The 26,266-nt window shown below is 50.1% G+C and overlaps 1 protein-coding gene and 1 long non-coding RNA gene across 3 annotated transcripts in view; both read right to left on the bottom strand.

Moving 5' to 3' along the window:
- The window catches only part of LOC147582745 (uncharacterized), a 38,401-nt gene extending 32,576 nt beyond the window's left edge, over positions 1-5,825 (bottom strand). The window contains exon 1 of the long non-coding RNA XR_015248777.1: positions 5,466-5,825. This is a non-coding gene — a long non-coding RNA (uncharacterized LOC147582745). The remainder of the gene's footprint in view (positions 1-5,465) is intronic.
- Positions 5,826-7,732: 1,907 nt separating this feature from the next.
- The window catches only part of MYBL2 (MYB proto-oncogene like 2), a 36,879-nt gene continuing 18,345 nt past the window's right edge, over positions 7,733-26,266 (bottom strand). Inside the window, exons 7-14 of one of the 2 annotated variants that reach the window (XM_086702264.1) lie at positions 24,177-24,464; positions 20,594-21,013; positions 18,238-18,377; positions 13,396-13,495; positions 11,889-12,002; positions 10,402-10,494; positions 8,878-9,027; positions 7,733-8,262 (exon numbers count right to left, since the gene is read on the bottom strand). In XM_086702264.1, coding sequence (XP_086558390.1) covers positions 8,134-8,262; positions 8,878-9,027; positions 10,402-10,494; positions 11,889-12,002; positions 13,396-13,495; positions 18,238-18,377; positions 20,594-21,013; positions 24,177-24,464 — 1,434 coding nt within the window. In that variant the 3' untranslated portion in view covers positions 7,733-8,133. Of the gene's footprint in view, positions 8,263-8,877; positions 9,028-10,389; positions 10,495-11,888; positions 12,003-13,395; positions 13,496-18,237; positions 18,378-20,593; positions 21,014-24,176; positions 24,465-26,266 lie in introns of both variants that reach the window. The other variant, XM_025932017.2, reaches the window with a different exon arrangement.

The raw sequence follows: 26,266 nt of genomic DNA, 5'->3' as shown, positions 1-26,266 counted from the left end.
ATGTGGGTGCTGGTTACATGACTGTGTTTACTTTGTGAAGATTCATCCAGCTGTAGACTTGGGATTTGTGTACTTGTCTGTCTGTTGAACTTTTATGGAAAGTCTTTAAAAACTGAACCCATACCTAATGCTCTCCTGCACCACACTGCTTCTCTGGCTGATAACTATGAAACAAGTGATGACACAGAACAGGGCACACTGAAGTGCGAGCCTGCAAGTGAAGAGTGGCTCAAGTCATGCCCCAGGCCCTAGCTGGTAACTTCCCCTTGGAGCACTCCACTGAAGCATGGATACGAACTCCTCCTCTGCACGGTTTCTTAAGCATGAGAAAGGAATGAGAAAGCATTTTGTAGTAGCATCGCTAAGAGCCCGTATTTTCTAAGCCCCAGATGTGTGCCAGTGTTCTCTCCAGCCCCTTCAACAATGTGAAAGGTTAAGGATTCTCCCCATTTTATCACGAGGACGCCAAGGCTCAGAGCAGGAAAGAAACATAGCCAGTAACAGCCAGGCTGGGATTCACATCTAGGTCTGTCTGATCCAAAGTCAGAAGAGCCCTGGAAAGCTTGCCCCATGTCCTAGGGAATAATCAAGACATAGGCACAGTCACATGGCTCTGGCTTCTAGAACCCTTCATCCCACTCATTTCCAGTCCAGTTCTGGGAACTCCAGGTCTCCTAAGTTCCTCCTCCACCCAGCTGCGCCCCGGGTGCACTATTTTCTAGGGCTTTCTAGTGAACACAAGTCTACCTTGTGTATCAGCTAGTTGTCATATAATGATTCTGAGTAACAAACCACCCCAACATTCAGCTGCTTGAAACAACATTCTTACCATGCATCATTTGGAGGTTGACTAATCTAGGTTTACAAAAAGCAGACAAAAAACCAGGATATTGGACATGTAAACAATAGGATTAGCATGTGTCAAAAATGGGACACTGCCCTCAATGCCTGAAGACTATACATTCTTTTCAGACTCATGAGGAACACTTACAAAATTGATTGTATGCTTGATCATAAAGTAAGTTTCAACAAATCTCAAAGACTTGAAACCACAGAGACTATGTTCTCTGACCACAGGACAATTAAGATAGAAATCAACACTAAAAAAATGACAAAGCTTCCCCTACCCCTCTGGTCCCAGCTTCCCAAGGCCTTTCTCACTGCCACATCACTTCATGGCAGAATGAGACATTTACTGAGCACCTACTGGATACCAGGCCAGGCTGCTCACTGGGCAGGGGGCAGGGACTCTTTCCCAGAGAGGGGACAAACATATTCTCAATTGTGCCTTTCTGAAGATGCACTTGCGACTCAGGCTTTACACCAGTCCTTGTCAGACTGTTCCATTTGGTGCATACTTTAACCTAGATACCTATAGGGCAGCCTTAATTAACATACACGTAAAACACCTTCATCCTGACCAGCTGAGACCACTGGTCTACATCAGTGAAAAGTTTCATTCTTAGCCCAGATTGAAACTCAGCTTTAATTACTTTATTAACTTATTATTAAGTAGGCTCCACACCCAGCATGGAGCCCATTGCAAGGCTTGAACTCACAACCATGAAATGAAGATCTGAGCTGGGATGAAGAGTCAGATGCTTAACCATCTAAGCCACCCAGTGCCCCAATCAGCTTTAATCATTTTAAAACACATATGGCCTAAGGTGGAAACATAAACTCCATCTTTAGGGGAGGCTGAATCACTGTCATTTCTAAATCAGAGACTTGGTGACCTATGGAAACAGGACAGATTGATTCATGCTAGGGTCTGCTGAGAAAATGGCTAATTCTGGCAGTCAGGCTCTCAAGCTCATCCTGGCCTATCAAATACCTTTCCTGGGTCTCCAATTTCCCCACAAACCAGCTCCCAATGCACCTTAGTTATTCCTATTTGATATTACTAAGGGGGAGGATTTTTTCTCTAAAGAATCCTTTTCTTCACAATTGGTGTCCAACAATGGAGCTGGCTGATAAGTAATAAAACCACCTCTCCCAATCAGTGGAGGTGTTCAAGCAAAGGTCAGACAACTGCTTGATGAGGATGCTGGAGAGAAGGCCTGAAAAACAGAAAAATGCTTCAAGGACTTTTCCAAGACCTAAAAAAACTTCTTTGGCCCACTTTACCTGCTGCTGCAAAAACACTAATGGCCACCAGGTGGTGACAGAGTCACACCATCATTGCAAAAGCTCTAAGAGCCCAGCACACAGCTTTTCCTGGAAGTACCAAAAACCTAAGTGAAACAAAATATAAACAACTAAAATTAAAAATAGGATTACCAAGGCACCTGGGCAGCTCAGTTGATTAAGTGTCCAACTTCGGCTCAGGTCATGATCTCATGCTTAGCAAGTTCAAGCCCCACAACGGGCTCTGTGCTGACAGTTCAGAGCCCTAGAGCCTGCATCAGATTCTGTCTCCCTCTCTCTGCCTCTCCCCTGCTTGCACTTTGTCTCTCAAAAATAAATAAACATTGGGGCGCCTGGGTGGCGCAGTCGGTTAAGCGTCCGACTTCAGCCAGGTCACGATCTCGCGGTCCGGGAGTTCGAGCCCCGCGTCAGGCCCTGGGCTGATGGCTCAGAGCCTGGAGCCTGTTTCCGATTCTGTGTCTCCCTCTCTCTCTGCCCCTCCCCCGTTCATGGTCTGTCTCTCGCTGTCCCAAAAATAAATAAACGTTGAAAAAAAAGAAAAAAAAAATTAAAAAAAAAATAAATAAACATTAAAAAAAAAATTAGGGGAGCCTGGGTGGCTCAGTCAGTTAAGTGTCTGACTTCAGCTCAGGTCATGATCTTGCGGTTCATGAGTTTGAACCCCACATCAGGTTCTGTGCTCACAACTCAGAGCCTGGAGTCTGCTTTGGATCCTAGGTCTTCCTCTCTCTCTGCCCCTCCCCTGCTCGTGCTCCCTCTCTCTCTCTCTCTCAAAAATAAATAAACACTAAAAAAATTGTAATTAAAAAAAAAAAGAATTACCATATGATCCATCAATCCCACTTCTGGGTATACAGCCAAAAGGACTGAAAACAGGATCTCAAGATATCTGCACACCCATGTTGACAGCCTTATTCACAACTGACAAGAGGTGGAAGCAACCTTGTGTCCATTCACAGAAAGATGAATGGGTAAGTAAAATGTGGTCTATACATGCAGCAGAATATTATTCAGCCTTAAAAAGGAAAATTCTGGGGTGCCTCTGTGGCTCAGTTGGCTAGGCATCCAACTTCGGCTCAGGTCATGATTTTGAGTCTGGTTCGTGAGTCCAAGCACTGGTGGTGCGGAGCCTGCCTAGGATTCTCTCTCTCCCTCTCTCTCCCTGCCCCTTCCCCAAGTGTGCTCTCTCTCTCAAAAAAATAATAAACTTAAAAAGAATTTTTTAAAAAGGAAGGAAATTCTGATACAAACCACAACAGGGATGAACCTTGATATTATGTGAAGTTAAATCAGCTAGCACAAAACAATATGATTCTACTTTATACAAGATACTTAAGGGGCGCCTGGGTGGCGCAGTCGGTTAAGCGTCCGACTTCAGCCAGGTCACGATCTCGCGGTCCGTGAGTTCGAGCCCCGCGTCGGGCTCTGGGCTGATGGCTCAGAGCCTGGAGCCTGTTTCCGATTCTGTGTCTCCCTCTCTCTCTGCCCCTCCCCCGTTCATGCTCTGTCTCTCTCTGTCCCAAAAATAAATAAACGTTGAAAAAAAAAAAAAATTTTTATACAAGATACTTAAGAGTAGTCAAATTCATAGAAGTGGAAGGTAGAATGGTGGTTTCCAGAGACTGGGGGAGGGGGAAATGAGGAGTTAATGGGTCCAGTTTCAATTTCAGAAGCTGAAAAAATTCTAGATATCTGTTGCATGACAATGTGCATGTAGTTAACATGGTTGAACTGTATACTTAGGAAAGGTTAAGATGGTAAACTTTGTTATGTTTTAAACCACAATAAAAAGGGAACAAAACTGAGTCTGGCACGTAGAAGGGATCTGTGATTATCAGTCATGAGCAGAGACTGTGTATCAGGCCTTCAGAGTCAGTTTAATCTCTGGGCACTCCAGCACAGGTGACGATGGAGGACATGGTCCAGCCTGGGACAGGGAAGCCTGCATCTGGGAAAAGGTGGGGTATGACTCTGGGAAGGACCTCTGGTGGCTGGAATGGAAGAAGTGGGGGACTCTCAAGATACACATACAACTCTCAGACACAGACACTTTTTGGTCAGGCCCTATGGTCACATAGCAGAAAGTCAGATCTTTCGTTGGTCTTGGCAAGAGGACAACCCCACCTCAAGTAGTCCAACATGAGATCCTTAGCTCATGAATGCCCAACAATGGCCACAGCATCACTGATCCCTCCTGGTTTTCATAGTCATTCAACAAATATTTGTTGAGCACCTACTATGTGCCAGTCACTAATCAGTGCTGGGGATAAAGCCGTGAACATGGCTGGTATCATCCCTGCTCCCTTGGATATTACATGCAAATGGGAGAGTCAATAATGTACAATACAGGTGTAACTGCTACTAGACAGGCCCTTCCCAAGAGGATGTCCCACTGCCTGAGAATCAGGGGCAGGTGGAAGGGGTCCAGGGAGCTATCACCCTGGAAACCACATGGCCAGGGCTGGCCTGAATCTGCCAAGACTGAGTTCTTAGAGTGAGCGAAACTCTAGGAGATGTTGTAGAGACCCAGAAGAAGACAAGATAGCAATGGCCCCAGATATCTCACTGATTTTGATCAACTGAATGATTAGTACCATCGATCCCTACTACCCAAAGTGCAGTCCCCAACTCAGCATCACCTGGAAACTCATTAGAAACCCAAGCCCTGCCTGAAAAGCCTCCTGGACCAAAGTCTGCCTTTTAACAGGATCCTACTGTGATTCAGGTGCATGGCAGAATCTGGGAAGCATTTCATTATACCGTTAGCGGTGGTCACCTCTGAGGAAAATGAGGGTGTATCGATGAGAGGGAACTTCTGCATTCTAGTTTATACACTTCTATGTCACTTGAATTTCATGTGAGGCTTTTAAAAATAAAAAATAGGCAAAAATGTATTAAAACATCTTAGAAGACAATTCCCTTTATTAAAGGGGAGATATAAAATGCAAATAAATGTTGCACAACATATCTCAAACATCATACAGACGCCCTGTAGCTAAACGTAAGTCCCCACGGCGTCCCGCAATGTCCACCTGCCCCTCTCCTCCCAGGGGGCGCCTAGCCTGCTCCCGAACCCCAGCAGCAACCTCGAGCTGAGAACACCATTTTCGCATTCGGAGTTCTTCGTGACTGCCATACGGGCTGCTCACTACCACGCCTTGCTCTTCCACCCTGGTGCTGGTCCAGCCGGGGCTTGAACTCTCGGCTGTGGCCTCCCGCTCCGTGAGGGCCAGGACACCTGACCAACGTCTGCTGACTGTGCAACAGCGCCCGTATCAACAAACCACCCCCAAATTTAGTGGCACTTAAAACAATACCGATTTCCTATTTCTCAAGAGTCCGTGGTCAGCCGAGCAGTTCCGGACTGGGCCAGATCAGGTGAGGCTGGATGGCTTAGGATGTACTCGCTCACGCGCCTGGAGTCACCTGGTCATTCCCGCCTCTCTCAGCAGGCTTTCCCACAATCCCTCACGCGGCAATCAGGGGCTTCCCATTGGGCTTCGTAAGTCACGTGACCCGTGCAGGGGCGTGGCTGCCAGAAGCAGTAATTTTTAGAGGGCAGTTGCCAGAATCCTCTCCCACAGCCTCTGTTCCTCTGACCCTGTCTCCTTCACCTCCAGGCCATGTGAGCCAGCAGATACTGAGCCACCATCTGGATCTTGTCAGGACACTCAGCCTCTGCCATTCAGCCTCTGCCATCCTAATTGAATCCCGCCTTTCCCTCCCACCTGTCTTCTGCCCTACTCCGTCCCTGAAGTCAGGTACCCGGCACCTCAGCATCTCATCATTACTCCCTCTTGCTTGTCGCACTGGCCTAGGAAACAATGGGCCCTGGATCAACCCGGTTGACCAAGTTCCCCAGGCCAGCCAGGGGCTGCAGACCCCGCTGGAGCAATATGTGCTCCCACACTTCCAATCAAACCGCAAGGCGCCCTCAGCACCGACCCTGGTAAACAAGTCCCCGGGGCCCACGTGGTGACCCCACGGTGGCCAGGGGCTGCATCTGGCCTCCTCACCCAAGCCTCCCTTTCCTCCTAGCAGGCAGCCTGGCCCCCATGCCATTCATGTTTCCCCTGCTTTCTTTCTTCAAAGCCCCTCTGGCTTGTGTACAGATGTTGGCTTATGCCCTCTCTAGAATCTAAGCTCTGTGAGAATAAGGTTGTTTGGAAGCGTCTTGGCGTTTATTCTTGTATCCTCAGCACCAGGCACACGGGGGACCCTCGATGCCTGTTCACTTACTGCATGAAGCAGAGAACAGCTCCAGTGCAGAGTTTGCCAGAGGTGGCAAGTTAACATGTTTGCAATTAGCAGGGAGCCTCAGGACAGGCCTGGGGCATAGGTGGACGAGGCAGCCAGGAGCAGGCACTGTCAGAAAGCCCCTGGTGGGTTGTAGGCCAGCTCACTGAGGTCCAGCCACTGACCACCTGCCTAACAACAGCTCTCTGGGAGCCTATGATAAATCTAGGGTGGGAGGACTGGAGGGCAGGTGGTCTCAAAGGCTTGTTGCATCCGATTTTGATGTAGGTGTCCTACCGAGTCACAGTGAACCCTAGATATGAAGGTCCTTTAGTCCCTCACTGGGGTCACCTGTCAATGCTGATAGCCCTGCGATAGACCATTCAGTGATGAAGCCTAGGATCTACAGGTCCCTGGGGGAAGGAGTTGGTGGGGGGCGGGGGAAGGGGTCCAGGCCAGGAAATCAACAAAGGCACGGGCATGTGGCAGATGTGGCCCTGCCATAGAACTGGCTGGAGCATCTGGCTTGGCCACAGGAGGTGCAGGAAGGACTTAGCCAGGCTCAAACCAGGGGTCACCTGAGGAGGGCTCTGCCATGCTAAGCGACAAGACCCCATGTACAAATTCAACAGGACAGGGGTGTGTCAGAGTCAGACTAACTCCCAGTCCTCCTCTTTACAGGACAGGGCCCCAGGCAAGAGGATTGGTCTTCAAGTCTCCCTTGGGAAGCAGAGGCACTGAAGCAGAGTGTAGAGATGGGTTTGTCCCAGGCAGATGCCTGTCCTGTGGTGAACTGAGACCTCAGCCCCCAAGGATGGCCACATGCCAAATCCCATGAACCCTACTAATGAATAATACCTCACTCCCCAGTCTAGACCTTCTCAGACCTGGCACCCACCCCTCTTCAATCCCCAGATTCCAGCCAAGTGCCAGTCATCCCACTGCACCATGATCAGGGTGGACCACAGCCCAAGCTCCAACTGCTGCCATGGCCTTGCCAAGTTAAGACTACTGTGCCAGAAGGTTCTGTCCAGCTGCCATTCACTTCTTTACTGGTCTCACCTGGGGGCAGGGCCATGCCAAAGGCCAAGCAGGATGCTAATGCACCCTCCCCTCCCCGCCAACAGCCAAGAATCCTCAGAGCTTTGAGACGCCCACAGATGAAACTGTCCCCAAGACACTGGGCCCCTCGGGGGAAGAATGTCCAGATGTGCAGACAAGGCAATGCTCTGAGGATGAGGACCTAGGTCTCCACATCCCTCAAGACCCCAACAACAGTCACCAGGGAACCACAGTGACTGGGAAAGCACAAGCAGCGTCCAGGAGGAAGACAGAGTAGACAACAGCACAAAGAAAAAGGCAATTTTATTCTTTCAAGAAAATGTACTAACAGGTTGAGGGAATGAGCATGCTGGCCACGTCCCCCGTCCTAATCAGGGGTCTGAGATGAGGCCAGGCCTGACGAGGGCTTGGGAGAAGCTAAAGGGACTCCCTGTGACACTGGGGAGAGGACCAGGCAGGCCCAGGGGTGGGACTTTGTTCTGTTAGCACCAGGAACCGCCCACAGCCACAGCTGGACTTGGAGACAGGACAGTGGGTGGCCCTGCTCTGCCTCCACCTGAGCAGTCTGGAGAGGGGCTGGCGGCAGAAGGCTCCCTGCAGGCGGTCATCTGAGTGTGATTCTCAAATTCACAGACCAACCTTGGTCCCCCCAACCCCCTGTAAACATAAGAATGAGCACCAAGCCCCTCAGGACAAGATGAGGGTCCGAGACGTGTGGCTGGGCTTCAAGCGACCCAGGAGCTGCCGGGCTTTTTCTTGCATGAAGAGCTGGTCCCTGGTCCCCCCGCAGGCCACCGTCTTCCAGGCGCTGGTCATCTGGGAGGAGGCAAGTGAGTTACCATCTAGGGACAGCATGCTCTCAGTGAATACTGTGAGCCTGTCCAGAGGGGTGGGGGACATTTCTATGACCCTCCCTTTTGAAGCCACAAGTATTCTTGTGTTCCCTCCACCTTCCTGGTGGCCCTGGAGAAGTCGGTCCTGTCTCTGGGCTTCCTCAGATGTAAAGCAAGGAGGCTGCACCAGGCAACATGTCTGTGCCCCTGGCTGTGGGCACCAGCCTCCTCACGAGGCAAAGCTACAGCCAAGCAGGTTGGTGGGAAGGAACAGCAAGAGATTCATACATACAGACACTGAGGTGCGAGCAGCCACGGCAGACATCAAGATAGACATCTGCCTTTGAGGACAGACATGTGCTAAGCAACTAAATACAGAGACGATGACCTAGTTACGAGACCACATCATAAAAGGGCTGGGGGGGCAGGAAGGGGGTGCAGGTCTCCAGCACATGGGCTCCCTGAGGGTGTGATGTCCAGACTGAGATCTGAAGTGTAAGTTAATCAAGCAAACAGAGCCTCAGAAAGGCATTCAGGCAGAGGCAACAGTCTATGCAAAATCCGCAAGGGGAATACCACATTCGTGGCCAGCACTCACAGGGGCAGGTGTTGGAAAGTGGCTTCGGGACTTCTGCACCGCCATGGGCTTCTCGGGCTTAGCCTGCAGGAAGCCCTCATTAAGTAGGCTGTTGTCCTCTTTGATGCCTGGCACAGAGAGGCTGGAGGAGCTCGATAGGACATTTGTCGGCTGAAATCAAAACCAAGCCAAAGACTCACCCTTCTGCCACAAGCATGGTGGGAAGGAAGAAAACTAGTCATAACCCAGCAGCACTACCTCTGGGCTGTTGGATCTTGGGCAGGACATTAACTTCTCTAAGCCTCAGTATCCTCTTCCAGATGGGGACTTCTCTGTAAAGTGCCTGTTTCAGAGCCTTCACCTAATAAATGCCCAACAGTGCTGGTCCCTTTTACATGGAGCTGGTTCCTCCCCAACAGCCTCAGGCAGGGGCGGGGGGGGGGGGGGGTGTGCTCTAGTTTCTCCTGGGATCAGAAACATCCACAGGCGGGCAGTCAGAGATAGCAGCATCAACCAGCACATACACACAGCTGCACAAAACACCTCCAGGCCCTCCAGTCTCCCAGCACTTCTCCTTTACCCTCCTAACAGTCTGCTGGGCTAGGGGCTCTTATGACAGGCAAGAGTCAGGCTCGGGGAACCTAAGAGATCCCAGAGAGCAAGAGCCAGTGTCACCAGTGCCAGGACTCCATCAGATCCACCCCACCCCAAATCCCATGCTCTTAGCTACTTGCTATACTTCTTTACCGTTTGAGAATTATTTTACATGCCCACAGTGATGCCTGTTACAGGTCTGGATGCACGGCACTAAGTCCCCAACCTGGTGGGGCTCCTCACCCAGTGATGCTTCTCCGCAAGGGCTATGGCTACAGCAGTCCTAAGTCCCCATATCTGCAGGATCTGATCAGGCAATCCTTTGTCTCATGACTCCTGCCACACTTCTCACTGCCTCACACTGGGAAACTCATCCAACTGTCAGCTGAGAGGGATCAACAGTTTGGCAAGCTTTCCGGGGGCAGGCTCTGCATAGGCAACAGCCCCATTCCTGAGCTCAGCAATGGGACCTGGAGAGCACCCATCCCAGGGCTGATGTGCCCCAACCACCTGGCTGTGCCTTAAGCCTACCATTGACCCTCTGCACATCACCACCATGAGTAGAATATAATGGAAGGTGCTAAGGACCCAGATCCATGGTTTTCAAACATGTTCTAGCAATGTAACTCTTGCCAAATAAACCTTTCTGTGAAAGACACATGCAGAGCTATCTTGACTGAATCTGGGGGTGGGTGCCCAGCCCCACCTTCTCCATCAGCCCCTCACTGCAGAGCCTGATATCCAGAAGCCTGGTCTGAGAACCACTGGGCCACTTTGCTGCCAGGGTTCCCCCACAGCCAAAGGGTTCCAAAGGCAGAGGGTCTCCAGCGAGACTCCATCCTCCGTGGGACAGAGGAGCCCTCTGTAGTTCTGGGCAGGGGAGCAGGTGAGGCGGCCGGGGGCGGGGGTGGAGGGGCGTTTCTCTCTCAGACCCCTTACCAAGGACAGCACCTTGGGCAGTGTGGACATCACCAGCTTCACATCCTCATCCACAATGTCAAGAGCCAGGGACTTGCGGACCTTCTTGATGGGGCTCCGCCGCAGCTGGGGGTGGGGAGGAGGGAGACAATTAGGGCAGACATTTGGGATTCCTCCTGAGTCACCACCAGAACCTTGGGTACGCCTGCCCCATCTGCCCTGATCACAGACTCACGCCCTGATGCAGTGGGGCCTTCAAGCCAGGCCCCTGGTTGGCAAGAATGGGGCAGAGTGTGGGGTGTGCAGGTGGATTGGGAGACCCTGGCCCCATCAGATTCAGCACCTAGGGCAGACCATCCTGCCAGATGCAACCACAGGAAGCAAGGACACAAATGCCTCCATCCAGACACCTGCTCCTCATCCCTCGATGGACCACGCATAGCTCCCAAGCCTCTACCACACTAAACACACCCCTAAACAGGCCTGGGAGAGAATCATCCAAATTACACCTCAAATACTCACCTGCAAACAAGGAATACAGACATGTAAAACCCGAGGGACACAGGCTTGTTACAGGAATGCCGCAGCCCCATGCCTGCACCTCCAATAAGCTGGTCAAAGGTCAGCTCCAATATCAGGGAGGAGCTCTGGGAATGACTCACCCCCTAACCCAGCAGTGTACCCTAAACAGGTGCCGGCATGTCTCAGAACCACCATCTGACATAGAGAGGTCAAGTTCTCTGAACCTAGGGGCCCCCACCCAGTGGGCCACTCCCAGACTGACTATCCACCTTCCCTACACACCTCTCTGACACATTCCCATCTTCCCCCCTCTCCCAGAAGAAAGCATCTACAAAAAGGGGGAACACCGAATCCATCTGCTTTCAGGAAACTCACACACATGGTGCAGCAGAGGTGTGGCTTCTGGGCTGGCCCAGGGCAGCCCCTGCCCTGTTCTCTGTACCCAGGTGTCCTTGCCAGCTCTCCACCTCACCCGAACCAACTGTCTCCCACCTGGCTCCCGCGGCCCAGATGCGTGGCTGACTCCATCTGAGGAATCCTTGGAATCCCTTGGAATCCTTTTTGTGTCCCTTTCTACTCCCTTAATACCATGTATTGAGATGGTCGTGATGCGTTTGTCTAGTGTCTGCCTCCCGCCCCCTGAGCTCTAGGAGGGAGTGACCACATCTGGGTCTACATCACCATTCTAATCTACTGCTCCGAGCCCAGAGCCCACCTTAGAAGGGTCCGAACACAATGCTACATGAGTAAGGGGCTAGTTCAGTGGGGAAGAGGCAAGGGTCCTGAGCACTAGAGCCTCACCTTGGTCAGTTTCATTGATAACCACTCTGGGGAACAAAGGGCATGGGGCTGCAGCTCTACATTTCCCCAGTACCCTCCTTTTACCAGCTGTCCCCAGACTCCCCACCCCACTCTCTCCCCTCACGTCCCCATGGCTTCCTTGGCCCGAGCTGCCCAGGCAGGCAGTAAGGGCATTTCCCACCCCACCGGCCACTCACCCCAGTCTTCCTCTTCTGCTTCTCAGGCCTCACTTCATCCTCAATGATGAGCTCGATGCCGGCCTCAGAGCGCAGCACCTCCTTCAAGTCCTCCTCCAGGTGCGGGGTCTGGGGCTGGGGGCGGGACAGGGCAGCCCATGTGAGGTTCCACACCCAGGCTCTAGGATACAGCACCCAGACGCGCCTTGGCTATCCTAGGCAATGCAAGGAGGCCTGGGGCCAGGATGCTGGCCTCACACTCATTTGTGACCATTAACTGTCCTGCCTTGGACAAGTAGACATTAACCTCAACTCACCGAGGACCGTCATGAGCCAGAAGTGCACCTACACATCACCAATGTGACCCTCACAAAACTCAGTGCAACAGCTGTCATCTTCCACAAGGTAGAAATGGGAGGTTCAGAGATCAAGTGCCTGGCCCAAGATCACATAGCTATGAAATTAGAACCTGGACATGCTCGAGCCCAAACTCCTTTACCCCTTTGTTCCACACTAACGGGGATTCTTGGTTCCATTTCCCTTTCTTGGGCCTATGGGCTTCCAGACGACCACTCTGGCCTCAGGCGGCAGCGAACAGAAAAAGAGAGCAGCAAGTGTAGGGGATGGCAACCCTGAGAAGTCATTCTAAAAGCCCCTACGTGCTCTAATTTTGGTTGCCAAGGTCAGATGTGCCTTATCAAGCCTGTCTAGAGAGCAGGCCGATGTCTCAGGGTCTGGAAACTGTATCCCCACCTGAACTAGAGAGGGCAGTGCTAACTAGTGCTTCACTGGGCCCATTAACTTCATCAGCTCCATCCCAGAGCCGAAGAGACCACAGCACGAGAATCCCACACAATGGGGGCCGGGGGCACACCACAGACCCTGTTCACAGGCCAAATGCTTTTCTACAACCTTTCTCTCACCTTCAATTCATTTCTAGAACACCTGCCTCTGTTTCAGAAAGCCCACGGTGCCAGTTTTCTGTTTTCACCAGGGAAAGCATGAGCATCCCACTGGGAGGAGTGGGTAGAAGGGCAGTTTGTCCACGGCCAGGAAGGTGCCTCACCGGCCCCTTGTGCCTGCCCACAAGTGGCTCGCACATGTTTTATAAAGAACCGGCAGTTTGTCAAAGGCTTCAGTGTGAGGGGCAATTAGCCCCAGCACTCAAGCCCATCCTCCATTCCAGCCCCTGCCCATCTTCTCCCCAGCACCGATAATGCACTGGGAGTACCGAGTTATTCGTGTGTTTGATGTTGCCCCCACCGATACCGAGATTCACCAGGGTGCGACTGTGTCTCCAGCACCAGCCAGTGCCCACTCAGCACACTGCAGGTGCTTGGATAATATCTGATGAATTGGTAAGTAGCTCAGCCTCAGATCCCCCATTTATAACATCAGGGTATTTGCAACCTCTGAGAGGTTGGCAGAGTCTAATGAGATCTCAGAGGGGAAGAGCTCTGTGAGCCGTACATGGCTGCATGGACCCAAGCAACCCCACCGTGCATACCCGCCTGGCTGCACCACATACCAGGGGCTTTAGTGGTCCATACTTCTCCAGGGCATTCTTGAATGGGGTCGGCGTGTGAGGAGTGTTGTCCATGGAGTACTTCTGATCTGGGGTTACAAACCTGCCAGGGCCAGAGAAGGAGGCTTAGCGACCGGGTGGGGGACAGACACCAGCCACACCGCCACAGGCTGCCCATGACAACCACCATCCCTCCACCTGACCTTTGGCCTTGGCAGCAGGGAGCAAGCCCCAGGCACATGGTCTCTTCCCATGGCACCTTTCCACCCAAGGGTCTTCATCAGGCGCTTAGAGGAAGCGCCAGCCTCAGAAACAGGAAAGAACAGGACATAGTCTAAGAGGGCCCTGGAGCCCCAGCCAGGCAGAAGAATGGTTGAGACTGTTGCTCCAACATTAGCCGATAAATGAGGACTTTTTTTTTTTTTAATTTTTTTAATGTTTGTTTATTTTTGAGACAGAGACAGAGCATGAATGAGGGAGGGTCAGAGAGAGAGGGAGACACACAATCCAAAGCAGGCTCCAGGCTCTGAGCTGTCAGCACAGAGCCCGACGCGGGGCTCGAACTCACAGACCGTGAGATCACGACCTGAGCTGAAGTCGGACGCTTAACCTACTGAGCCACCCAGGCGCCCCCCTTTTTTTTTTTTAATTTTTTTAATGTTTATTTATTTTTGAGACCGAGAGAGACAGAGCATGAATGAAGGAGGGTCAGAGAGAAAGGGAGTGAAGACTTTTCATAAACAAGGCAAGCCTGTAGCCATACTGCATGCAGGCCCAGTGAGAGAAGGTCAGGGGAGCGAGGCAATAATCCAGGAAGACCAAGTCCCTTCACCAACCCCTCTCCAGAGAGTACGTGCCCCATGGAGAGCATGTGGCAGCAGCATTATTAAAGGAAGACATGTGATGCGAGATGGTGAAGCCAACGCACATGCTTAGCGTACCCTCTTCCCAAGTCCCCTCAAAATGATCACAGTGGGGACACAAATGGGGAGGGAAAGTTTTAGCAGACAGAAACCTGGGAAGGGTCTGGTCCACAAGCAGAGATACTAAAAAACTTCTATCAGCCCTGACCCTGGCAGCATGCAATATCTGCCAATGAAGGAGAAGCCTACTGGGGAGGGCCCAGAAGAGATCCCTCACAGGCCCACACCAAGCTGCAGGCACGGGCCCACCAGCTGGCCAACTTTAGCTCTCCACCTGCATGAGGCTGTGTGACCCCAGTCAGCTAGAGGTACTGCCACAGTGGACTCCCAGGCCTTACTGGGGCCATCAGAGGATGGCAGAAATATCAAGGTAGTCAGGAACTCAGGAGCAGAGGCCAACATGGACACCATTACTGGGGCTGTTGCTCTGGCCACCTCCCCCAGCCTGCCAGCCATTCCACAGGGAGATAAAAGGCTGGAACAAGGGTAAAGCAATCTTTACTTCCTGCCTCAGGGTGGGGGTTAGATAAGGATCCACTCAATCTCTTCCCAAGTCCTTGTTATCTCCCACACAGGACACACAGACACCCTGCCCACCCCGTAAAGATGAGGAAAGACAGTAAGTGACAGTCAAATGTAAACATCTCACAGTTCAAACTGCAGTTCAAAGGGATGACTCCAAGTCTCTGTGGGACATGGAGCTTTTGCCCATGAGAGGTCAGGGGAGTGAGGCAATAATCCAGAAAGACCAAGTCCCTTCCCCAAGCCCTCTCCAGAGAGTGCGTGCCCCATGTTGCATATTTTTGCAACAAATATGAGAAAACTCTAGAACCTCTCCAATTCACAGTATCAGCAAGAAGTAGTAATACATGCATGTTAGAACACCAAGGAAGACCGACTTGAAAAGGAAAGACAGAGGATTACTTGAGATGAAAATAATTCCACTCTGTGAGCCAGAGGCCTCAGCAGGTGGGAGACTGCAGGAGCAAACTGGTGAATCAGAAGACAGTCCCACCATACTCCCTCAGAATTCTGGATGGCTTAGGACAATGAACAGGAATGTGAGGGTAGACAGAGACACGGCAAACAACCAAAAAGACTGTGTAGGAAGGAGGCCCTGAAGTGGAAGGAAAGGGGCAGACCACCAGAGAAACAATTAAAAAAGAAAGAAAAAAAAAAAAAAAAAAAGCACATTTTCTTAGCTCAAAGTTTGAGTCCTGAGTTTGAAAATCAGGGTGGGGGGAAGAGGGGGCGATTTATAAAGAGACAGCACACCTACATGCCTGGCACATTTCAGGAATAAACTACACACACACACACACACACACACAAAACTAAAAGCAAACCAAAGCTCTACAGGGATCCAGGGAGAAAGAAAAGATTTGCTACAAAGGAATAACAGCAGGTTGGGTGTCAGATTTCTCCGTAACATAAAAACAAAGCAGAGCCTGCGGTATGGGGTCACAGCTCTTCTCCCTCAAGACTTCTAGATCCAGCTCCTGTGGTGGAAAAACAGTACACAGACAGCCCAGACATCAGATGGCACAGACCTCATACCCTCCCTGCTCACAGCCTCGTCTCTGGGAAGAACTCAAAAAAAGCACTAACCCAGAAAATAACCAAATTTTAAGAGTGGGGAAGGTTTGTGCTTTATGAACCAGTAAGATCTGCTCAACACAGCCCAGCCCCACTAACACACAGACCTGGTGACCCCCGACTTCTCACCTACCATTCTCTACACCAGATTCGCTCCAAACCTACTGGCCTTATCTTTGTTCTTTAAAACACAAAAAGCCTGTTTCTGTCTGGGAGCCTTTGCATTTGCAGTTCAACCTACCTGGAATTCCTCTCTCAAAATTCTGCATGGCTCCCCCTCCCTACAGGGCCATCCCTGATGTCCTTCTAAGTTAGAAACCCCTCTCCGTTACTCTGTGCTCCCCAGGCCTGTATAACCCCGCTCACGGTTTCTATCGCCATTGGAAATACCATATACTGAGCATGTTTTATTTATTTGTTAAAGAGCTGTCCTTTCATAACTTCTATGGGGGGAAAATTGGGAAAGGTGGGATATAAAAATCAGTGGGCAGGGAAACTAGTCAAATTTGGAATGAAGTCCAAACAACCATTGCCTATTATACCACCTTGCAGATGTCAAAAGTAACTTCTGAAAGAGACAAGAGGAAAACCAAAACAGTCTTTTGTGATAAGAATCTGGATTTAAAGATGAAGTAGCAGGTCTCCACTTGTGGCCCAAATAGGACATTGGGGCCAGATTTACTCTCCTGCCTGAAACAACAGAGCAACAACACACTGTGGATGACACAATAGGCTTCAAGACCCCAGGCACCAGATGACCGAGGACAGGGACACGAGAGATGGGAGACAGATGAGGACAGTTCCTGGGCAAAGCTCAGGGAGGGGAGCACAGGGGAACCCGGCAGGACCCTAAGTCGAAGAGATGTGCACAACACAGCATCACTGGAGAGGAGAGGGCTGCACGGACATCTGCAGATGGGCCTCCCTGAATATTCCGCAGGGCGCTAATCAGTGTACACATCTGAGGAGACCACCTGAGAGCAGGCAGACTGATGCAAAAATATCAGAGGGAGGGGCACCTAGGTGGTTCAGTTGGTTAAGTGTCCGACTCTTGATTTTGGCTCAAGTCATGTTCCCAGGGTTGTGGGACTGAGCCCCACGTTGGGCTCAGCACTGGGCATGGAGCCTGCTTGGGATTTCTCTCTGCCCTTCTCCAGCTCACACTCTTGCAAGCTCTCTCAAAAACACAAACAAACAAACAAACAAACAAACAAACAAACAATAAAACAGTACAGGCCAGATGACAGGAGAACATCTTTAAAACTCAAAGGAAAAAATAATAAATAAAAACAAAACTCACAAGAAAAACCTGTCAGCCTAGGGTTCTGTACCCAGCAAAACTACCTTTCAAACATTAAGGCAACTTTTCAGACACACGAACTTTGCAGATTCACCAAACTGCAACATTAAGAGATGATTTTCAGAGAGAAGAACATTATTCCCAGATGGAAATACGGATTTATAGAGGAATGAATAGTAGTGGAAATGCTTCTTCATGTGGAGGAAAACAGAAAAGCGAGAGCAGCAGCAGCAGACTAGGAACCAGATGAAAAGAAAAAGGAGAAAGAGAATTATCAGTGCCTTTTGTGGCACCAGCATATCCACTTAAAGGCTTAGATTTTTAAAATTTTATCTTGAACAGAGAAGCACTCTGCATCCAACATGTCAGTTAAACTCGGTCAACTGCTAAGACCAATTTCTGACCAGAGGATTCATAAATCTTTCCTGACATTGTGTATCATTACAAGGGCTAAAATTTCTGAGCTGATTCCTGAATTATACAGCTTCCTAAGGAGATAATTAGGCAATGCTTCTCTTGCAGCAAAGGTAATAAGCAGAAGCACATAGCAACTGTCTCTACCTGGAATTCAGAGTCAGGATGACACAGGAAGTACACTTATATGAAAACACCTCCATAAAAGCACACGGTTAAGCAACCTGTATAGGTGAAACACTGAGCTTTCTAGGCTCACAGCCTGACCTCCTCCTGACTGGGCACCATGGAGAGATGGAGAACCAGGCACTTCTGTCCTTCACATAAGGCTACTCAAGCACAGTGGATTTGCACGGAAAAGTCACACTAGATTAGAAGACTTTTTTCATGGCTATCTGGACGCTAGTCTGAAGATTAGAAAACCATCAAATTAAAAAACAAAAATGAGGAAGAACAAAGATGAAGCACCAGGCTATCCTGACAAAAACGAAGAGGCATGGTAGCCAGAAGGAGGCTGCCTTCTTGAAACAGTCTCAGGAGTTTCTCTAAAGGTGGTCCTGATCCTGGCTTGGGAGGGAGGGGCCAGCAGGAGTGGGCAGGTACAGCACTCACGCAGCGTGCTTCTGGTGCAGGGGCGTCTTATCCCGGTGCAGGGGAGTGGTGACCACCACCTTCTGGCTGCACACCGGGGTGGACGTCAGTGAGGGGCTCTCCAGCTCCAGTGTGTCCTGTTTGTTCCAGAAGTTCAGAAACTGCCAGGGAAGAGGATGGAAACAAGAGAAAGTGACAACCTGCAGGGAGGGAGTGAGAACCTGACCCCCACCCCCTGTTCTCTGACGGAGTGTTCCTCCTGACCTGGGAGCACTCCCCCATCAGGCAACAGAGAATAAATACCAAGATAGCTTGACAGGACCCACCAGCTAGGATTGCACAGACCCCTGGGATTGTCACTGCCCCCAGCCTTTGCTTTCGTGATGCTGGGGGAGGTCCCTCCCCCTGCCTGTGCTCACAGCACTGATGACCGTGCAGTCAGGACCAAGAAAGCTGACAGAGCAGCTCCTTTTCAGAAGTAAGACTAGCTCTTACACGACCTGTGGACAGGGGATGGTGACAATGGTTGTGGTGATGGGAGCACCTCCTCACACCAGGGCTAAGCATTCATACCAAGAATTTCTTATAGTTTTAGCCATCTTCTGTGACGTAGTGATATCATGACACCCCATTTTACAAATAAGAAGGCTGAGCCTTACAGAGGTAAAGGTTCTTGCACGGAGTGCTAGAGACAGGACTCAAACCAGATCTGAGCCAAGTCTGCGGCACTACCCTCCCCCCCTCTGCCCTGAAGGTGCCCCTGGAAACCCAGGGCCATGTGCAGGGTCCCCATCACCCTGGGCTGTTTGTTGGGCAGCTCAGGGCTCACCGTCTTCCTTCTCTCATCAGCTGCCCTTACTTGAGGCCTGCTATGGGCTGAACAGTGTATTGTTGCCCCAAATTCCTATGTTGAAGCTCTGACCCACAGGACCTCAGAATGTGACTACATTTGGAGACAGAGCATTCAAAGACATGATTAAGGGAAAATAAGGTCATAGGGAAGGCCCTCATCCAACATAACTGGTGCCCTTGTAAGATTCTATGAGAAGGAGGTAAAAGATTATAAGAGAAAACAGATCAGGACACAGACACAGACACAGACACAGACACAGACACAAAGGGAGACCATGTGAAGACACAGGGAAGAGACAGCCATCTACACCCAGAAAGGCCTCCAAAAAAACTGAAATGGCCCACGCTTAATCTCGGCCTCCAGAACTACAAGATGAATTTCTGTTTAAGCCCCCTGATCTGTGGTACTTTGTTAGGAAACCCATAGTGATGAACACAGGGCCTCTTGCAGAAAGATACCACTACTCACCCCCAACACTAGCCTGGCCTCGAGCCTTGAACAAATCATTAAGTAGCCTCCTAAAATGTGCCACATCTAGGCCTAGCTCTCTCCCATGTCCTCAGGGACCAGACACAGTGAGATCCAAAGCCTCCGCCTACCCTCTTCCAGTCTAGAGACATGGGACCTCCACAGTCTACCTCTCGCCAGCTCTTCCAGTCCACCCTCCCAGATCCCCACCACCCTCTCAGCCCCCAGGACAGTGCATCCCCCTCAATGACACCTAAGGCTCTCCAAAGCCCCCATCCATCCCCAGCCTCCCCATCCCTCCTGGCTCTGGACTTCACACCACAGACTCTGCTCCCTCATCTCCATGTCTTTGTTCAAGCTGACAAAACCCTGCCCAAACATCTCTCTCAGACGCTCTAAATGCCTTCCAGATCTGTAGGGGAGACAGGATCCCTCCTCAGCTCTCCCCAACAGTACTTTCATTACTGAGTCCCGGGAAGCAGCACCCAGGACACAATAAGCTCTCAAAGACCACAGCACTTCCCACACCCCATTCTATTCAAGTAATTACAAAGCTGCTCTCAATATTCACCATCCTCGTCAAGGGCAGGGCTATGCCACACTCACATTTGCACCCCAGGGCTGGCAAATCTGCTATGAGCAAGTGCACAATAAAGAGATTCTTTGAGCAAATACTGAGTCCATTCCCTTCTTTGCTCAGTTACCACCTGCTGGCCAAGCAATCCCTCCTCCTCATAGCAAACCCTCCAGGATGACCCCTTCCCCCCAGACTAAATGCCCTCACAAACCTATAAGCCTTCTCCTTCACACCAAATGTCACATTATTTGCATCTTTCCTGCTAAATGGTCTTCCCACCAGAGCACAAGCTTCATGAGGGCAGGGCCAGGCCTGTTTTTGCTCACTCTACACCCCCAGCACCTAGCACAGGACCTTGCACACAGCAGGTGCTCAGTGAAGACGTGCTGAATGACGTCTGCCTGCGTGCCAGGCCCTGTACTGGAACCGGAAGTCTGCACACCGAACCCAGTGAGCAGTCAGGGTGGGGGTCCACACACCTGGGAGGGCGAGAAGGGCAGGGTCTTGACGGGTGTGCTCTTGGGGGTGAGGCTGTTACAGGAGTCCATGAAGGACAGGCTGGCGCTGTTCTCCGTGACAGGGGACAGGGCGACGCGCCGCTTCTTCTGCCGCTTGAGCACCGAAGGTGGCGTGCCGATGCCCAAGCCCCCCACTTCAGTGCTGGGGGAAATGGGGATCAGCTCGCCCCGGCTGCTCCGGCTCAGGTCTGAGATGGTGTGGCCGTCCAGACGATATTCGGTCACACTGGGCACCGGGGCGGCCGGCTGGCGGGGCAGCAGTGCCTGTTGCTGCTGATGCTGCGTTGGCTGTGGCTGCACTGGACTGTTGCTGATGCTGCCCTCTGCAGACGGCTCCTCGGGCAGGTCAAATTTACTCAGGTCACACCAAGCATCAGGGTCCTGCCCAGAGAGGGGGGTTAGGAATAACTGCAATACTCTGCTTTCCCAATGGATTCCTCTACGTCTGTATATCTCTACTTGCAAACATACCTGAAGTCATATTGTGCACATGGCTGCTTGCTGTTATTTTTTTTCTTTCTTCTTCTTTTTTTTTTTAACGTTATTTATTTTTGAGAGAGAGAGTCAGAGCACAAGCACAGCAAAGAAAGACATAAAGTGAAGACATAAACACATAAAGTAAAGCAGGTTCCAGGCTCTGAGCTGTCAGCAGAGCCTGATGTGGGGTTCAAACCCACAAACCACGAGATCATGACCTGAGCCGAAATCAGATGCTTAACTGACTGAGCCACCCAGGCGCCCCTGTTATTTTTAAAAAGCAATGCACGGGCACCTCGGTTGCTCAGTTGGTTAAGCTCTTGATTTCAGCTCGGGTTATGATCTCACAGTTCGTGAGATCAAGCCCCACTCACAGGCTCTGCACTGACAGCGCAGATCCTGCTTGGGATTCTCTCTCTCCCTCTCCCTGCCCTTGCCCTGCTCACACACTCTCTCTCCCTCAAAATAAACATTTAAAAAAAAATGCTTAATAAAATATGCCTAGTAAAAGAACCAAAGTTTAAAAAAAAATGAACAATTTAAAAAAATCAATACATAAGGTATACAAAAAGCACAAAAAAAGAAAACTCAGATACCCATCAAGAAGTCTAGGAAATAAAACCAAATCACTGAAGCCCCAGGCCCACCTCCCTTGTTCACATCCTCTGCCTGAACTATTTACCATCCTCACACATTTCTTTATCATTTCACCACTTACACAGCTCCCTAAATGACAGCTAGGTTTCTGCATATTTTTAGCCTTAGAATAAACCACTTCTGTATCCTGCATTTTTTCCATTTAAAATTACAGTAATAATAATACTTTATTATCTACGAGTTAGATGTTTACTATTAATAAATATCAGTTATGTAAAATATTTTCAACTTTTACAAGTTTTTATGACTGTAAAATATTCCATCATATGAATATATCAGTTACTTAATTCCCCCGTCTTCTGTTGGACATTTTCCCCCTATTTTTTTTTTTAAATGTCTACTTATTTTGAGAGAAAGATAGAGAGCAAGTGGGGGAGAGGTAGAGAGACAGAGGGAGACAGAGAATCCCAAGCAGGTTCCGCATTGTCAGTCTGGAGCCCGATGCAGAGCTTGAACTCACGAAGTGTGAGATCATGACCTGAGCCAAAACCAAAAGTCAGACACTTAACTGACCGAGCCACCCAGGTGCCCCAATTTTTTAAAAATTAAAACTAACACCTTCAGGAACATCTTGGATACAGATCTTCTCCTGCATTTTTGGTGACTTCCTTGATAGAGACTCCTACAAGTGAAGTCTTGGTCCCGAGGCTGTGTGACTGGGTTTAAGGGTCTTGACCTGCACAGCTACATTCCTGGAGAATGTGCTCCGCTGTGCTCCATGCACCTGTCCATCATGGCTGCCTCCTTGGCCACTTCACCTAAATTGTCTCTAATCCCACAACAATCTTGCCAGGCAAGCATTACCTTCCTCCCTTCCAAGCTAGAGAGTTGTGCAACCTGCTGAAGTCACTAAGTTCCTGGAAGCATTCTGAGAGTCATACACAGGTCTTTCTTCCTTTGCCCAGTAAAGTACAACCCAGCCACAGGGCTGCTGGGAGACCGAAGCTTCCACTTTGGTCCCTGGAGGTCTGGCCCTGAGTAGACCCAGGCCTCTGTGGTGACTGCTGGTCCTTGGGACTCTCAGGACCCTGGGCAGTTATTCCTAAGGGTGGAAGCCAGCTCAGGGCCAGCAGTGACTTCAGGCCCACACTCCCAGCAGCAAACCCCAACCTTGAGGAGGCCCCAGACTGATGGTGTCTAATGGACCAGAAGCATATTCCACAAGGACTGCCTGCAGGAACAGTCAGCAAGCAGTGTTTCCACAAATGCTATAACAGAGCATGTATGTTAGGTAGCAAGTAACGAGCCTGGCACATAGCGGACACTCAAATGTTAGCTACCAGTTACTAATGAAGCATTTGGCCTGGCATACTGTGGGTGCTCAGTAAAACTGAGCTCCCCTCTCAAGTGGAAGAGGATGCAGAACAATCTGAGGATGAAGGCAGGGAACACTGTGAAATGCCAACAGTGCCAGGCATGGAGTGGGTCCAACTCTCATCTTCTAATTCTCCCCTTAGGGCCTGAATCAGGGACTACATATGGCAGCCTCAGAGCTATTTATTGAACATATTGATGAACACATCAGACCTGCTTCTCATACCACTCTGAAATTTCTTGGAGTAGAGGGGACACCACAGCTGGACCCTGCAGCTAGGTCCAGTCCCAGCCACTGGAGACAAGAGGTGGTCAAGACAGTGAAGACCACCATGCTTACTCGCTGTGTGACTGTACAGATACTACTTGACCTCTCTGAGCCTCAGCCTCATCTACAAAACACAGAGAAAGGACATACCTTACAGGATGCTGTGTGGATTATAAAGTCAGAGCCTGGCATTTAGTACATATTCCATAAAGAGCATCATTATTCTTAGCAAGGATGGGAAAGCCCAAGTGGGAAGCTGAATGGGGGGTGCCTCGCACTGAACGCTGCTCCTGGTTGCCAGGCCTCTCACCCATCACCTCCTGAAACCCGCTCTACACAGCAGGCCTGGCTGACACAGCTAGGAGCTAGGATGTCACATCAAGAGGTTCAGCCCCCGCCAAGGAACTCCCTCCCAAGAGGTACGATCCACAGCCAGTGTGGCCTGAGTTACCAGAAACCTCTTGGCACTCCAGCCCCAGCCCCATACATGGTGCATCAAGCACTGTGCTCTCCTGTGCTGGGTTATGGACCTCAAACGCCCACCCCTTTTCATCCTGGAGGTCTCAGTGCAGTGCCACCTCCACCGGGGAGCCCTCCCACCCCACCTGCACAATATATAGCATGAGTCAGGAGCTCCCTGAAGGCAGGGACTGCACAGCAACTATCTGTGTCCCCAAGCTCTGGCTCCCAGCCAGACACTCAGCATCAACTCAGGAAATGTTGGCAGGATGATGGAGTGAACAGAAAGAAGGATGCCTGCCCACGAGAGAAGCACTCCCAGCTGGCGGGTGCTCTAGGCCCACTGTGAAGTGCTGTGACCAACATTACCGACTCGATCAAGTCCAGGGCTTCCGAGAAGCTGGACCCCACAGCAGGGATGAGGAGGTTTGCGGCCTCCACCACCCACTTGTAGGGCAGGCTGGTTTCTGGCAAGGAGCCCTCCTGGTCTTCACGCTTGGGGAAGTCCTCCAAGGGCTCTGGTGTTCGCACTCCATCCAGGTCCGCAGGCACAGCTCCCTGCTCCTTAGAAGTGGTGGCTGCCGTGGCCTCCTCCTCACTGCTTTCCTCTTCCTTCATGGCAGGAAGCGCTGGGGGCCAGTTGGTCACAAGACTTCCCTGTTGGACACAAGGGCACACTGTTCGTGGACTTCTGGTTATGAGGTATACACCATGTAGCATTCCACCTAAAATCGCACAACTCGGGGCACCTGGCTGGCTTAGTCGGTAGAGTGTGGGACTCTTGATCTTGGGGTCGAGTTTGAGCCCCTCATTGGGTGTAGATGTTACTTATGAAAAAAAAGTTTTTAACAACATTTTTAAAAAAACATACAATCTGAATCTAACAAGGAAACTCAGAGGAATCTAAATTGAGACATAGCCTACAAAATTACATCATACGCTTCAAAGGTATCAACATCACGAAAGGTTAAGAAAGGCTGATGAACTATTCCAGATAAAAGTAGACAAAACAGGGGCGCCTGGGTGGCTCAGTCGGTTAAGCATCTGACTTCAGCTCAGGTCACGATCTCGCAGTCCGTGAGTTCGAGCCCTGCGTCAGGCTCTGGGCTGATGGCTCAGAGCCTGGAGCCTGCTTCGGATTCTGTGTCTCCCTCTCTCTCTGCCCCTCCCCCGTTCATGCTCTGTCTCTCTGTCTCAAAAATAAATAAATGTTAAAAAAAAAAAAATTAAAAAAAAAAAGTAGACAAAACATTTACGACAACTAATTAAAGTCTCATCTTGGACTGGATTATGGACAGGAAAATGGAATATAGACTGTAGATCAGTTAATATCCTGACTCAGTGTTAAAATCCCCCAACTAAATAGAAGCCTACTGTGAGTATGTAAGCAAATGCCCTTATTCTAAGATTCAGTATATTAAGGGATAAAGGGGCAAATGCATGTAAGATTCAGTATATTAGGGGATAGAGAGGCAAATGCATGTAATGGGTTCTCAAATGGCTCAGATAACAAAGCAGTATGTGTATACAGAAAGATAAAGCAAGTCTGACAAATGCTAAAAACTAATTGAATCTAGGGGCGCCTGGCTGGATCAATCAGTGGAGCATGTGACTCTTGACCTCGCAGTTGTAAGTTTGAGCCCCACGTTGGGTCTAGAGATTACTTTAAAAAAAAAAATTCTTAAAAAAATAAAACTACAACTAATGAATCTAGTAAAAAGTATTATGGGAGTTCCTTGTACTATTCTTGTAACTTTTCTGTATGCTTAATATTACTTTGAAATAAATGTTTGGAAAATGGGTGTATACTAATTTTGTGACCAAAAAAAGAAAAGAAATAGAGGAAAAACATTTGTGGCAATAGCTTTCCTGGAAGAACCTTGGAACTAAGGCTGACACGTTAACCTAACAGATCACAGTGTAGCCTTGAAAACAGCACATGTGATTAACAAGGCCTTCTAGAGGGCAAGGAGTGGGATCCTGTGTCAATGGGAGGGGCACAATGGCGTCAGGGAGAGGACATGGGCTCTGGATTCAACCAGAGCTTGGACATTTTTGCTAGCTGACCGTGGGCAAGCTGTGTGACCTGTCTGCGATTCAGTTTTCTTGCCTGTAAAATGAAGACAATAAGGTTTACCATGCAGGGACATTACAAAGATCAGCAATGATGTGAAAAGCACCCAACCTAAACAGTGGCTATTATCACTATTGGTGTCAAGTGAACAGGATGGAAATGGTTTGGGATACAAGCAAAGGAAGAAAAGGAGATAATTTGATTGGGGCGTCTGGGTGGCTCAGTTGGTTAAGCATCTGACTCCTGATTCTGCTCAGGTCATGATCTCACGTTTTGGAATACTGAGCCCCACGTTGGGCTCCACGCTGACAGCACAGAACCTGCTTGAAATTCTCTCCCCCTCCTTCTCTGCCCCTCCCCACTCACAAGCGCGGTGTGCTCTTTC

This window comes from Puma concolor, chromosome A3, assembly GCF_028749965.1.
Source record: "Puma concolor isolate L17-30 chromosome A3, mPumCon1.1.hap2, whole genome shotgun sequence".
Lineage (NCBI taxonomy): Eukaryota > Metazoa > Chordata > Mammalia > Carnivora > Felidae > Puma > Puma concolor.
Note: the sequence above shows the minus strand (reverse complement) of the source record. Positions and strands in the feature narration are given on the sequence as shown.